Source organism: Lemur catta, chromosome 4 (assembly GCF_020740605.2).
Source record: "Lemur catta isolate mLemCat1 chromosome 4, mLemCat1.pri, whole genome shotgun sequence".
NCBI lineage: Eukaryota > Metazoa > Chordata > Mammalia > Primates > Lemuridae > Lemur > Lemur catta.
Genome location: NC_059131.1, coordinates 71652079 through 71667886, shown reverse-complemented (window position 1 = coordinate 71667886; position 15808 = coordinate 71652079). Strand labels below are relative to the sequence as shown.

At 48.6% G+C, this 15808-nt stretch overlaps 1 protein-coding gene across 1 annotated transcript in view; it reads left to right on the top strand.

Moving 5' to 3' along the window:
• The first annotated feature begins 2337 nt into the window (after nucleotides 1-2337).
• Nucleotides 2338-15808, top strand: part of FAM178B (family with sequence similarity 178 member B) — an 83084-nt gene continuing 69613 nt past the window's right edge. The window contains exons 1-4 of the mRNA XM_045548903.1: nucleotides 2338-2445; nucleotides 2488-2580; nucleotides 3957-4018; nucleotides 12654-12806. Of these exons, the coding sequence (XP_045404859.1) occupies nucleotides 2338-2445; nucleotides 2488-2580; nucleotides 3957-4018; nucleotides 12654-12806 (416 nt within the window). The remainder of the gene's footprint in view (nucleotides 2446-2487; nucleotides 2581-3956; nucleotides 4019-12653; nucleotides 12807-15808) is intronic.

The window sequence follows — 15808 nt, the reverse complement described above, 5'->3', positions numbered from 1 at the left end:
TATCATCATAGCTCACTGCAACCTCAAACTCCTGAGCTCAAGTGATCCTCCTGCCTCAGCCTCCTGAGTAGCTGGTGGGACTACAGATGCCACCATGCCTGGCTAATTTTTCTATTTCTTTGTGGAGATGGAGTCTCACTCTTGCTCAGGCTGGTCTCAAACTCCTGACCTCAAGCACTCTCCCACCTCTGCTTCCCAAAATGCTAGAATTACAGGCATGATCCACTGCACCCATGCTTTACTTTAATTCTGAGTATATTTAAGACAGTTGATTTAAAGTTTTGTCTAGTGAGTTCAATGTCTGGGCTTCCTCAGGAACAGTTTCTGTTTATTTCCTTTTTTTCCATATTCTCTTGTTTCTTTGCATGCCTTGTAATTTTTTGTTGAAAACTGGACATTTTGACTATTATAACACAGTAACTCAGGCAATCAGATTCTTCTACTGCCCCTACTTGTTGTGGGTTGTACTTGTTTGTTTGTTTAAGTGACTTTTCTAAACTGTTTTTGTAAAGACTATATTATTTTATTGAGTATGGTTACTGGTCTCTGTTCTTTTAGCTTTAGTGGTCAACTGATGATTTGATAGATATTAAACATATAGAGCCAAAAACAAAAACAGAAAAGAAAATTCCCCTGGTCCTTGCAGATTGACTGTGTTGGGGTACTCCTCCAGTGCTTAGCCAGGCCTTTTGCAACTCTACCTTAACTTTCACGTTCTGGTGATATGGAGCCAAAAGATGAGCCAGAGGTGAAAGCTGAGGGTCTTCTCAGGTCTTTCCTCAGCATGCTTCTAGCCTTGGGCACGCGTGTGGCCTTCTAGATTCTCTGGTTTATATGAGAGCTTTTCAAAGTCTTTATTTTCCCTCATGTATCTCCTTCGCTATCCTCTTCCTTTTCAGGCTTTGTGGTTTTCATTAGTTTTTTATTAGAACTCAGAGTTCCCTAAGTATTGGTTCTGACAATTTTTCCCAGCTTACTTGTTGTGTTTGTGGAGAGGCAGATTTTTGGGACTTCCCACTCCTCTATTTTCATTGATGTCGCTCCCAGATATGGACATTTTGGCAGTTATTTTTGTATTGATAGATTGCCATCTAAAAAGAGTAAACTATTTTCAATGCTAATAGCAATACATTTCCTCACAACTGTGTCAACATTCATTGTTATAGATTTTAATTTTTGATGATTATTGAATCATATGTCATAGTCATATTAATTTGATTTCTTTCACTGTTGTTGAGTTTGAACCCTTGTTGAGTTAGTGTTAGTTTTTCGTAAACTTCCGTTTCCTTTGATCCTTAGACTCTTTAGCCTTTCATCTGCATTGCAGTCTATCTGAGCCTGAGCCTGATCCAGTGGGAGACGTCTGTGTATGTGCCATGGCTCCCCTTGGCTGGAGATGGGCTGCTCCTCATGCTGGAGGAGGCTTGTTGGGCCAGCCCTAGGGTCTCTTTTTAAATCACTTGTTCATTCAACAGGAATGCACAGATCCCTACTGTGTGCCAGATCTGTGCTGGCACTTGGGGATCAGACATCCCTGCCTCACCCCTGTGAGCAAACAGCCTTTCTTACATGGTGACACCAAGCAAGCAAGACATGAGAGACATCGTGTAACACAGCTTTTCTGCTAAGCTGTTTCAACTTTGTATGCATTTTAAAAAAATGTTGATGTCCTTACAGTTGCTGGTCACGTCCTTGAAATGAGAAGTCAGATTGTGTCCCCTTCACCTCTGCAGCTTGACCTTGGTGGTACCACAATGCTTGGTCCTCAAGGTGGACCTGGAGGAAGAATCCCTCCTGGATACTGTTGGGCCCCAGGCCCTCATCTCTGGGATACTTAGGGGTTCAGAGCCTTTAGCTTTCTTCTGGAGGTTCACCTCACCTGACAGGCAGGCAGTTCTTTCCAGGACAGAACGTCGCATGGTTTGAAGATGGCCAGCCCCCAGAAGACTCTGCTGCCCCTCCCTCTGGGAGAAGGTAGGCGTCCCTCACCTGCACAGGTAGAGCCCACATGAAGTTTGGGGCCAAGAGGGAATAGAAAACCCACAGTTGAGGGATTTCCCTTGTATACTGCCCACACAAGGCCCATGTTGCCCCCTCACCCAGTTGCTCCTCTCATCACCCAGCATGGCTTGATGTCTGGGACAGTGGTGGGCAGGGGCACCACAGTTCTCGGTACCATCTGCAGGGGTCCAGGCAGCCGCCACTGTGCCCATCCTCTTGCCCAACCTGAACCACAGCTTCTTCGACCATCCCGTGAATCCGGGGCTCCTCAGCCCTGTCCGGCGGCCCTGCAGTCCCTCCTCGGCTCTGACACCCAGTGAGCCAAAGAAGCCCAAGATGCAGGTGCCTGGGGACATGTTCCCCACCGACTGGAGCCCACCACCTGTAGAGTTCCTAAATCTGAGGGTACTGCAGGCTGGCCAGGAGGCCCCAGCCCAGAGGTGTGTGGCGGCGGGCCCCCAGGGCCTGAGGAGACTGGCCTGCCAGCCACCCAAGGAATTGGAACAGGAACCCCCGGACTCACAGGAGCAGCTGTTCTGCAACATGGCAGGTCTGTGCCAGCAGGCTGTGGCCCCAGAGGTGGATGTCCATGCCTCGGTAAGCAAGTGTCTACCCCTTTGCCTCCCCTCCTTGGCTCTCCCTCTTCAGCCACCCTTTCATAGTCCCCTCAGGCCACAACTTTTGGCCACCCCTCCTCAGCCACGCCCCAGCTGCCCTTCCTTAGCCACCTCCCCTTGGCTATCCCTCCTTGGCCACACATGTCCAACCTCTCTGCAGCCCTTGGGCCTACGTGTCTGGGAGCATAGGCCCCCAAGTCTGGGTTGCTAATGGATGATTTGGAGGTGGCACCAAATCCGTGCCACTTCTGCATGGAGCCCGTCAAGGCTTCTATGGCTAAGGTGACAATTATGGCCCTGGAGCAAGGGGGGGGGGCTTGACAGGGCACAAAGACTGGTGCTGACTCTGGTCTAGTGGATCAGGATTCCTAGGTGGAGATTTCAGTAATGAACTTCCAATAGAGAATAGACTGCTGTTGCTAGGTAGACTGTGGGAACATTTAAGGACCCATAGATCCAGGAAATTTATTCTAAGAATAGGGCTTCAATTATTGGTAATAGCTCAAGATTATCAATAACCTAAATGTCTACCACTAAGGAATTAATAAATTATGTTTTAGTCATATATCAGAATACCCTGAAAATGTTTTTTAAAGAGAGAGAGAGAGGCCGGGCGCGGTGGCTCACGCCTGTAATCCTAGCACTCTGGGAGGCCGAGGCGGGTGGATTGCTCAAGGTCAGGAGTTCGAGACCAGCCTGAGTGAGACCCCATCTCTACTAAAAATAGAAAGAAATTATCTGGCCAACTAAAAATATATATAGCAAAAAAAAAAAAAAATTAGCCGGACATGGTGGCACATGCCTGTAGTCCCAGCTACTCGGGAGGCTGAGGCAGTAGGATCGTTTAAGCCCAGGAGTGTGAGGTTGCTGTGAGCAAGGCTGACGCCACGGCACTCACTCTAGCCTGGGCAACAAAGTGAGACTCTGTCTCAAAAAAAAAAAAAAACAAAACAAAAAAGAGAGAGAGAGAGAGAGATTGAAAATATGAGAATCCCTTTGGCATTGTTGGGAAATGATCCTCAGGACATTGTGAACTGAAAAGAGCAAAGTGCAGAATGAGGTGTTTGCTACCATTTGTGTTAGAGGGGGAAGCTATGACACAGTACTGCTTGTCTCCATAAAATCTCTCAGAAAGCACACAAGGAATGCCCACCTGTGGGCACCTGTTGGGCGGAACTAGGTGGCTGGGGTGAGGGGTTTAGTCATATAAATGCATTACCTAATCAGAAAAGTAAACAAAATAAATCAAGGGCTTAATTTAGATTTTTTTGTTGTTGTTGTTTTCCCTCTATCTTTGTCTTTCTCTTTCTTCCTCATTCTCATGTCTCGTTTCTCCAGTTCGCCTCTGGGGGCTCAGAAAGCTATGTCAACAGTTTGGATTACTTACTGCAGGAAAAGAGGTGAGTATGAGAAATAGCCCATTATGGGGTGTTCATGTCTACGGCGTTGGCAGCAATCCAGGACTCACAGCAAATTCCTGTCAGAATAAAGCAGCCTGCCCCCCGTAGACACTGTGTGCTCTGATTGACAATGAGCACGTGTACGGTAGCTAGGTCAGAGGGCCGCATCACCAAGGCAGAGAGCTCCTAGACCCCCAAAGCCCTCGTCCCAGGTCCTCTCTCCACCTTACTGCCGTTCCCCCCAACTCATGCCAGTTGGGGGTGTCATGACTCTCACTCACGTGTTCTGTTAGAGGCAAGTGGAAAATCAGGCAGCTTTGCTGCTGAGGCGCACGGCCTGACAGGAGTTTCCCGCACTTCCCTGCTGCCCTGTCCTAGCATTTGGGCACACTTTGCCCATTTTCCCATAGACTTTATCTATTTCACGCCTGCCTTCTCCCTGGTATTACAGTGGAACCATGTCTCATGTAAAAGTTAGTTGCTGAACTAACTTCTAACTAGCTTTTCCACTCCCTACCCTAAGCAGTTTCTAAGGGCAGCACCAAAGGCAAAAATTGAATCTGATCGGAATTGGAAATCCCAGGGAGGTGCAGGTGGTGTTACAGACCACACCCTGTGGCTCTTTGTTCTGTCGAGTGCCTGCCGATGTCTTTGGCTTGCATTGAGGGGCTATTTTGGGTGAAAATACTAGATCCCTGCAGCACACAGTGGCTCCTCACGCTGTGAGAAGCCCAGGCTTGAGAGGACCGAGGCTGGCCGGGAACGGCCTGCTCCTGTGTTCAGGTCGTCTCCACTGGGGCGTGCCCTTCGATGGCATGTGGGCAGATTGCTCACGCTACCTAATTCTTGTGTCTTCTCTGCATTGTGTTGTTTTTCTCAGTGCGTGTACATTACATTTGCAGAAGTCACATGTAGGTGGGTTGATGCCACTGTTCAGCACTTTGGGTCCTGCCTCTCCTCTGCTGCTGGGAGGACTGATGCCTCTCGCGTCTCTGCTTTTCCCAGAGTTCCCAGCCCCATGTACTTTTCTGCAGGAGGAGGGAGTGAAACACGTGGGATGAATTATTGTTTTCTCTGCCTTTGTTCATTCCTGGCCCTGTGGCCCACCCCACAGTCATCTCATCTCCCTCCTCCATAGAGCTCCTCTGGGCTCTCTTACTATCCTGACACGTTCATCCTTTAACTCCTTCACCTGAGTATATTTTCTCCCAATTAGACTGTAAGTGGAGCAAGGGACCTTGTCTGTATATTTCCACAGTGCCCACTGTGCTGTAAATTTAACAGATGCTCAAAAATGTTGTCAGGAAAGCGAGCAATGGTGGGGACTCCTCATGCCCGGTCATCAGTATGCCTGGCATTGGAGGGTCTTGCTCTTAGCTTGGGCTGCTGTAACAGAATACTGCAGAACAGGGCTTAAACAACAGATTATTATTTCTCACAGTTCTAGAGGCTGGAAGTTCTGATCAAGTTCTGGAGATCAAGGTTCTGGCTGATTGGTTTCCCTTCAAGGCTCTTTTTCTGGCTTCTTGCTGTGTCCTCACATGGCAGAGAGAGAGTGTGAGCTTTCTGGAGGCTCTTCTAATAAGAGTGGGGCCCTGTCTGGTCAGGGCCCCACTCTATGACCTCATTTAACCTTAATCACTTCCTTACTCCAAATACAGCTACACTGGGGGGTTAGCACTTCAACATATGGATTTTGGGGCACACAAACATTCACTCCATAGCACACTATGTGCTGGGCCCCATGCCAGGCAATGGATAATAGCCATTGGTGCAGCCCCTGTTCACCTGGAAATTGAACATAATGATTACAGAATTCCCCATGCTGTACAATTGCTGTGGAGGGGCCCAGAAGAGTGACACTGAACCTGGAGGTCAGAAAATGCTCCCCAGAGGTGTCTTTGTCCTTGAACCTTGCAGTATATAAAGTTTTGGGTTTGTGAGGGGGGTGTCCTCACATGAAAAGGCAGGTAGGACAGACCATGCTGGTGAGGACCTGCATCCTCAGTGCTGAGGGGTGGGAGGGGCATGGCAGGAGATGCAGCCAAGGTGTGCTTGGGGCTACCTCACGAGGGCCCTGTGAACACAGGCTGGGTGATGGGAGAACTTTAAGCAGGCAGATATGCTTTCCTAGTGTGTAAGAAAGATCTCATCTTCTGCCTTTGGAGAATGGATGGGAAGGGCCAAAGAGGGCCAATGATGAGGGATGTGGGGGCCTGGGGAGGGGCTTACCCTGGGAGGTCCCTGGGAGGAGGCCAGTGTGGCACCTGATGGCCAGGGTAGTGGACACATGCCACTGGAAGGGCCTGGTCACATTAAGCTGGAAATCATCCAGTTACTGGCTGGCTTAGAAGATCTGAGCTCAGGATGGGCCTGAGCTGGAAAGAAAATATTTGAGACCTGAGGACCTGGGAGCACAGAAGACTTCGGGCCACTGTGGAACAGAGGGAGAGAGAGGGAATGACAGGAGCTGGAGGGCTGCCGTGTGTGGCCACTGAGTTGAGCCATGTTTCAGGAATACTGAGGCATGGGGGCACAGCCCTCTCCCAGTCGTGTGCCTGGGCCCCAGGAGGAACAGAAAGGCCAGGCCCAGGCCTTGGTGTATTAAAGCGAATGAAGCTGGGTGCAGTGGTGCACACCTCCAGTCCCAGCTATTCAGGAAACTAAGGCAGAAGGATCACTTGGGCCCAGTAGTTTGAGACCAGCCTGGGCCACATGGTGAGACCCTATCTCTGAAAAAAAAGAAAGACAGGTAAATGAAGGCCAGAACAAAATACAGAAATAAAGACACATTTGAAATTGTGTAGTAAGAAACATCTTCCTTCAGGAGCTGTCTGTTCATCTCTGGTCATTTGAAAACAGCACAATCTATGCAATGCAACCCCTCCCTCCTCTTCTAAAAATCTAAATTTGAGAGCCTTTCTGAAGGTAGACCAGGCCAGTGCAGCCCTCTGGTTCATTGGCTCTAGGTGGGGGTCCCTGCAGCCTGGTGCTGGGGCTGGACAACCAGGAACAGCACTGACCTCTGGCTTTGGCTCTAATCCCCCTGCAGGCAACAGGCCCTGGAGTTGGAGCGAGAGAAACTACTTCTGCACGACTGTCTCAGTCTCAACTCCCTGCATTTTGATGAAGATGAAGTGTCTCTCACACCTGAGCATAGGTGAGAGTCCAGGGCCCTGAAGGGGAAGGACTTAAGTGTCCACCCACTGTGGTTTTGGACAGAGTTTGACCAGCAATTTGTATGCCATTTATGAGTTCTAAAGCTGCCTTCTTCTTTTAAAGCTGCATTCATTCATTGATTTGAGAAATATCCGATCACCTGCTGTGCATCAAGATCGAGTTTGAGCCTTTGAGGACACAGGGATCATAAAACACAGCCTGCTCTGCCCCCATTATCTGCCCAAATTTATGTAATAGAACCAGCTCTCTTGGGAAAATAGCTGCACAAAACCACAATCCAAATGAAAAAATGCCCTTCAAGGGGAGATTACAGCCACAGGACATTTTTCATCTTCCCTTGTCTGGGGAAAAGAAAGTGGCTCTGTCTGTGCTGTCATCTGGGTGGGGGCTCTGCTGCCTTGATTTAATTGGGCATTTGGCTGGAGAGAGGGCTGGATTCATCTGCACCACAGAGTCTCAGAGACGCCCAGGGGCCACGGTTGAATCCATCCTCAGCGTATGTTGGTTTCCATCTGTCTTAGTCCGTTTGGGCTGCTAGAACAAAGTGCCATAGACTGGGTGGCTCATAAACAACTAAGATCTGTTCCTTACAGTTCTGGAGGCTAGAAATCCAAGACCAGGTGCCAGCATGGTTGGGTTCTGGCGAGGGCCCTCTTCCCGGTTGTAGACTGCTACCTTCTTGTTGTGTCTTCACATGGTGGAAAGCAGTAGAGAGGCTCTGTGGCCTCTTTTATAAGGACAATAATGCCATTCATGAGGGCTCTGCCTTCATGACCTCCCCAAAGCCCCACCTCCTAACACTGTCACCTTGGGGTGAGGATTCAACATATGAATTTGGGGAGGACATAAACAGTCTGTAACACCATCTATACATTTGTCTGTCTGTCCATCCTCATCTGTCCAACAAATGTTTATTGAGTGCCAGCCATGTGCCAGGCTCTGTTACAGCCTCTGAGGATATAGCAGGAACAAAACCAGACAGATCACTGCCTTCATGTTGCTCACTTTCAGGCTGGGGAGAGAAACAATAAACAAGATAAATGAAACTCCATGACAACTGCTCATAAGAAAGCATAAAGCGGCAGTGGGGGTGAGATTTTGGACAAGGGGTCAAGGAATGCCTCCATGAACAGGTGACTTTTAAGCCAAGTCTGAAGGAGGTGAGAGCCAGCTGTGGGCATCCCTGCCATCGAAGTGCACCTGGTGTGCTGGGGAGCAGCGAGGAGGGGATGTGTGAGGGGACAGGAGGGCAAGGAGGCCAAGGGCAGGTGCTGGATCTCAGAGCTTTGCCTCTGAGCCGGCCACCGTCAATCTCAAACGTCAAAACATTTGCACCGGCCCCTTTGGCTGCGGTGTTGAGGAAAGACCAGTGAGGTGTGGTGGCGAGGGCCAGAGGGGGACCAGGGCCAGATGAGGCCATAACCCAGGAGCAGTGGTGGTGCCTGGGTGAGGTGAGCGGTGAGGGGTGGGCCAGTTCTGGAGATGTGTTCAGGGTAGAAGTGACAGGATTTGCTGGATGGAAGGTGTGGGAGAAAGAGGAATGAAAGGAGACCCCAGGAATTGGGCCTATGCAACTGAAAGGCTGGAATTATCTTTAATTAAAGTGGGGGAGACCAAGTGACCATAGGCTGTAGTGAGGGGTGGGCACAGGATCAAGAGTTCATTTGGGACATCCAGGGGCAAGATCTGGTAGGTGGTTCGGATGTGCATCCAGAGAGGCAAGCTTGGGAGTCCCCATGTACTGATAACACTTAAAGCCACGAAACCGGATGAGATCCCCTGGGGGGTGAGAAGAGGGAGCAGAGCAAGGCCCCCAGGGCACAGGGCCAATGGCATTTGGGGGCCAGAGGAGGAGGCAGCAAAGGATGCTGAGCAGGTTGGAGGGAAGCCAGGTGTCCAAATGCTGGGCTGCTGGTAGCTACAGTGTGGGGATGACTGAGAAATGACCATTACATTTGGCAACGTAGAGGTCACAGTGACCTAGACAAGAGCAGCACTGGTGGGCTGGTGGGGATGGTCCTGACTGGAGTGGGAGGTTCATGGGAGAACAGGAGGAGAGCATGAAAGAGAAAAATGAGCAGTAACTGAAGAGGGCAGTGGGATCAGGACAGGTTGGTTGGTTTCTTTCTATCTGTCTGTCTCTGTTTCTCTTTCTTTCATGGAGGAAGTAACAGAATGTAGGCTAATGGGAATGACCCAGGAGAGGAGGAAATTCATGTGGAGAGGGCCAGAGGGGGAACTTTAGGAACCATGTGCCCAAGAGGGGACGGGGTGGGATGGGGTGGGCTGCAGGAGACGGGACAGCCTCAGCTGTGTGGCCAGGGCAGGCTGGTCGGCACACCCTGCTGGCCTGCTGTCCAGGCCTTGCTGCTTCTGTGAGCCTGAGTTGTATTACTTGGCACTGGTCCAAGCAGTGATGGGTGAAGTTTGGGTACATACTTTAAGTTAGCATTCCGCATCCACTCCCTGTGGGACCATTGAGTGATAACATACAGACTTGCTCCAGGGTCCCTGCCTCTCAGATCCTCAAGTGATTTACACTGTATGGTCACCCAAAGGCAATTACCAGCCATGCCTAGGCTGCCACTTGCCTTGTTCTCAAATTTTTCTGATAATCATCTCTTGACTAGGTCAGGGAGCAACAAACTTTTTCTGAATAGTTGGTAAATAGATAGTAAATATTTGGGGCTCTGAGGGCCACATGATCTCCACCATAACTACTCCACTCTGCTGTTGTAGCGTGAACACTCCCACACACGATAGGTACATGAATGAGCGTGGCTGTGTTGCAGTAAGACTTTGTTTATGGAAACGGGCCATGGGCAGCGCTGGGCTGCAGGCTGTTGTTTGCTTGGTCTAGATTAGGAGGACCCCTGCCTCCTGGCTCGTACCAGTTTTCACCATGAAAATCTGGGAGTGTGTTCAGATTTGAACAGCATTCCACATAGGCAAAGAGAGCTCCATGCACACTGCACCGACGTTGAATCCCAAAAGGGCAGGTGCTGGGTCCTTTCTGATGTCTCAGGAAGCATCTGGATAGATATGGTGGAGCATGAAGACTGAATTTAATCATTGTGTTTAGGGCCAAAGGCCTCCTTTGACAAGAGTGCCATGGTGGGTATTATATGAAGTGAAAGCAATTTTCTCTCTGAGCTGAGACTTATGGATTTGGTTTCCAGGTTTTCTGCTCACTAGATAGATAGCCTTGAAATTAAACCTTTTAAACCCTTTTTAAAATTGCTGTAGTAAGAATCATTCTCCTAGTTCTTTACCTTCCTACCGAGTGTATCCAGGATTCCAGAAGTCATGGCTTGGATGTTTGGAAAGGGAGCTATCTGCGTGACCAGCTTAAGGCAGAAGGTATTCCTGGCTTTGAAATCACTGCTAATTTTCCAGGCATGTGAATTTCCCAGTGGTGCTTTGACAAAGCCTTTTTGACAACAGCCACTTTGAGGTGGTTGTTTTGATGTGAGATCATTTTGATGGGACTGTTCAACTTTCTGCTTTAAAGAAATCACTCACTGATACACAAAGCCAGCAGCCTCTTCCATCCCTGAATGGGGCCAGAGGAAGTGGTGGGGGCCAGGGAAGGGGCTGTGGGTCAGGAAGGGGTGAGGCTGAGGGTGGGGGCTAGACACCATCTGCCAGACAAGGCATCCTATGATTGCCACAACTGCCTGTACAGAAAGGACCCCTGGTCATCCTGAGCAGACCACCTGCGCATGCTCTAAGACTGGGGGCTTGTATCTTGGGTGGATGACATCCTAAATACTCCGTTTCTTAAAGTTGAAAGACCTCGTGTGTGTGTGTGTGTGTGTGTGTGTGTGTGTGCGCTGAGGCTGGGGGAGAGGCGGACACTTAAACCACAACATCATCCTTTATCCTCAGCTGTACAGGAAATCCTCAATTAGATATATGCATCGTCTCAGAACTCTTAATAATGCACATACATTATAGTTAATATCACAAAAGTCCCTTTGAATGATAGTTTTGGGGACAGAGCTAGGACCCATTACAGATTAGGCTAGTTCTTAGAGACTTTTAATAATTGTACATTTTTTCCTAACTGTAAAAGCAGTACATAGGAAGCAATAGAAACAAAACTCTAATGGCAAAAACATGAACAAAACAGAAAATTATTTTACCATTTGTGTTGCAGTTTGCTGAGACTGCTTTCAAAAGCCTGCAGGTCAGAATCCTCTTGGTTTTCCAACATCATTTCCATTTTGGGGGGCCATTTCATTCTCAGGATGGCCCTGCCATGTGGGTTGGGGCCTTACTTTGGGTCACTTGACTAGAAAGTGAGACAGATTTTGTGGGAGCCAGCCGGCATGCCACAGAGTAGGCCACTCCACCTCCAGCACCAGCTGCTTGTGTCCAGATCCTAAGGGGGCCTCTCCTGTGCTTGCTGTCTCAGACAGTGGGCCTGGCTGGAAACCTGGGTATGGGCCGTCTTCTGGTGAGAGGAGGGGAAGCAATGTCCGCAGCTTGTTAAGTGTGTGTTATATTGCTACAAAGTCAAGCAGAAGACAGTTATATGAAGTAAAACAAGAAGTGTCTCCTCTTTCTCTCCCGTCTCCCGATTCTGTTCCCTAGGGATGACCCTAGATAGTAGCTGGGTGTAGCCCACGTATGTGGGGTGCTGTGTGCATGTCTAAGTATGTCTGTATGTGCATATGTGTATAGAGACATACACACACACAGACACCCCTTCTGCAGCTTGCTGTTTTCACCCACCAGCATACTGGGTCAGGTACCCACACCAGTCCTTCATCATGCAGAGATTTAGCTCACTCTTAAGGAGTCATCTCAGCTGCCTCCCTTTTCCCCTTCCCCATGTCAGTGGGTCCTTAAGTCTGGACAGTTTTTACCTCTCCCTAATATAGTTGAAATGTATCTCCTCTCCTTTGTTCCTTCCCTGTCCATGGGCCCAGCTCCAACCTGCTAAATCAGACTCTCTGGACGGGACAGGGCCAGGATGTGCACTGCAGCACCCTCCCTGACCCTAGCCGCACCTCTCTCCTCTCCCTCTTGCAGAGCCACCCAGTAGTCTGCTCTGTCAGTTGTTCTACTAGCCAAGGGTGTTGCAGTGATTTGTTTACACTTTTCCTGGCTGCCCACACCTGACTCATCCTTCAGCACCTGGCATTGTAAACACACAGTGAAAGTTTGACCTAAGAGAGCCAATGGGTGGGGCTGGGGCTGTGATTATGACCAGCTCTTTTGGCTCCTGGAGTAGTGTGCTGAGAGGAGGAGTGTCTTGGCAGAGTGGAGAGCGAAGGGCTCCTTAGTCTGCACCTGATGGGCTCTTCCTGCATCAACAGGTGGCGCTGTCCCCCTGACCTGTGGGGAGTACTGCAGGGCAAAGAGCACCTGGCCTTCCCTGGGCCTGCCACCATGCTGCAGACCCAGGTGCACCTGCTAACCCCGGCTCTTCCGCGCCTTGCTTTGCCAGGATGCTGCTGGAGAAGTACTCCTTGCCACAGCAGGTCATCCCGCCAGTACATCCAGGCGAGACTGTGTTTCTGCCCAGGAGTCATCCCCTGCCTTGCATCCTGGACTCTTCACACATAAAACCACGAAACCACCTGGAAGGGCTGTTCCTCAGGTAAGTATGTGTGAGGGAGGGGGAAGGGGCTGCGCAGCCTGGACAGGTCCCCTCCCTCCTGGAGCCCAGGGATAGAGCCACCACAAAGGAGGAGATCCAAAGCAGTATTTTGGCCTATTTGGGTATGTCAGCTTTTAGGGATATAGGTGACATACTCACACATATCTATTTATAGTATTTACTAATTTTGATGCACATACTTTTTAAAAAATCTGCATTATAGCAAATATCTGGTTGTGCATTTACATGTTCATGTTGCTTTCTCTTCCCACACACCCCAGTTGCACAGAATAGTTTGAGTCAAACTCATCATACATGCCTTTGGGGTTATATCTCTCTCGGCCCTGAGGCCACTTTCTGGGCCATCCAGCGCATTTGGTGGTCTCTTCCATCTACTTTTTAGGGACACGGCACTTCTCCAGTCAGTATATGGTACTGACACTGAAAGGTTTGTCCCCAGCCCCAAGTACACTCTATAACACTAGGACAGCTGCTTTGTTCCTCTTCTTTTTGAGAGTAAATTCATGATCATTATCATATAACCACTGACTATGTTGCTTTTTAGGATGATTTTTAAAAGATTTACCACAATCATATCCAACACTTGCAATTGTGAGCTAATATATCCAAGAATAAGAGAAAGAAAAAGCCCACAGGATTCAGTGCAATGGCCATCCAGGGCTGGCACCCTGCTGGATTGGAGGCCAGGGGCAATGGGGGGGGGCACCCTGGCCCACCCAGTAAGGAGCTTAAAGGTTGGGCTGCTTCTGTAGTTTTTTCAGTTACCTTAGCACTTGAACACAGGACTCTTGCTCTCTTTTCCAGCTACTCAGGGCTTTCTTATGTTTATTTCATTAAGTTAAATTAATCTAATTAAATCCATCTTATTTTATAATATGAAGATTACCCTTAACATTTTGACATGCTTCCTTTAAAAGTTCTTATCACAGGAAGTTGCAAGTGCCTATAAATGTATGGAGACCGGTATAATATACCTCTGTACAGCCATCCCTTGGCTTCAGCAAGGACCAACTCAAAGCCAATCTTGTTTCCTCTCAACCCCTGCCCAATAACACCATCCCCACAGGACTACTTTTAAGCAAATCTTGTATATAATTTAATCTGTAAATATTTCAGGTTGTGTCTCTAATATTAATACATAAGACTCTATTTTTAGATGTAACATCAACACCATTATTATACCTAAAGAAATAGTTATTTCTTGATAGCATTAATATGTTAGTGTTGTTTCAATTGTTTTATAAATGTTTTTTATAGGTTGCTCAAATAAGAATCTGAACAAGGTCCAAACATTGCAATTAGACAATATAATGTTCATGAAATAATGTAACATTACATTGATGCTCTAACATATTTAACCATTTTCCTCATTTTTTTGAACATATACATTATTTCCCGATTTCCTCTATTATAAACAATGTGGTGGAGGATATTCTTATACATAAATATTTGCCTGGAGGTCTAGAATATATTCCTAGCTGCAGTGTGAGATTATCCTAAGTGTAAAAACATTAGTAAAGGTTCACACTGTCATATTGACATGATATCCAATAAAAAGATGAAAAGATAAAAAGAGGGAACAAAGGAAAAAGAAGAAAGAGTAGAGCTGGAGAAAAGAGAGGGACAAAGAAGAGGCTGGGCAGGAACTGCAATGGACACACAGGAAGGCGTCTTCCTGGGCTGCTTTGGCCTCAGGGTTTGTGCCAAGAGCAGGTTTTCTGTCCCAGACTGGATGGCGGGCAGGAAGTGTTTTGACAGATGAGATGGCCCATGGAGTGGTGACCTGGGATCAGAGCAGCCCTGCCAAATGGGGCCAGGTGGCTGCCCAGCTTCTCTGGAGTGCGGGATCCAGGCCCTCCTCCCTCAGATATGCTAATGAGGGACAGTGGAAATGGTGTTGCCAGCCCCTCAGATATGTGACTTTGGGAATCTGAGTGTAGCTTCCTGGAGGAATGCCTGCTGTGTGACTCTGTGACTGGGTCCGGGACTCCTGCTGGGCAGTGGTAAGGGCCGCTTCCTGGAGGTCACCATTTAGCCCGGGGTCATCTTTCATTTCCTGTTTGTGCCAAGGACTTCAAGTCCAGAGACACAAGAGTGAGAGATACTAGTCTTTCAATAATGACCCACCATATTCAGCCAGAAGCATGGCCATGAGGAGGACAACAAAGTCACTGGATCTCTTAAGAAGCAGTCAGTCCAATTTCTTGCCATACAGAAAGTGAACACTGTGAGCTGACAGGTAATTTTTTATTTTCCTCATTTTACTCCTCTGTATATTCCAAATTCTCTACAGTGAACATACATCACTTTTATCAGAGGCGGGAAAAGTGAATGGCATTTTTTAAAAATCACCTCTTGAAATGGATTCACTTCTTCTACCCTTTTGTGAAGGGGGAAAAATATCTTTCTTCCCTCCGAACAAAATGGGAAATGTCAGCACAAATTAAACAAGCAGTTTGTTTCAGATCACAGGGCAAGTACAGGCAGACAGACCTGGTGTCTGAGCCCCACAGCCTCCCTGTGGGACCGCGCAGGTTTATGTGTGAGGCCGCCCCCGCCCCTGCTGAGCAATTGCAGATGGCCCGGATGACCCTTTCTCAGTCTGACCTGGGGTCAGTCCCTGGGACCAAAGTCACATGCCTTTGTGACAGAAGCTGGTACCAGCCATTATCAGGAGCTGAACTTTTTCCTCCTCCCTCAACAGCGTTTCAAAAGGAAATCTGATCCTCCTGAGTGGAAAAGCATCATGACAGAAGCCATGTACAACTGAGGGGCAGAAGCAGGCTCCGTCAGAGGGGTGGAGGTGGACTTGCCCTGCTGAATTACTCACAGGCCTGCCCATGGTGTTTGCAAGGGTATCAGGGTCCACGTTTGTCCTCTGGGTGCATCTGCCACTGTGGTGTGAGGACCGGTGGGCTCTCCGGAAGCCCAGTGCCTGGCGTTCCCCGTGGACACGCCAGCAGGTGGGGTGGTGCAGGTGG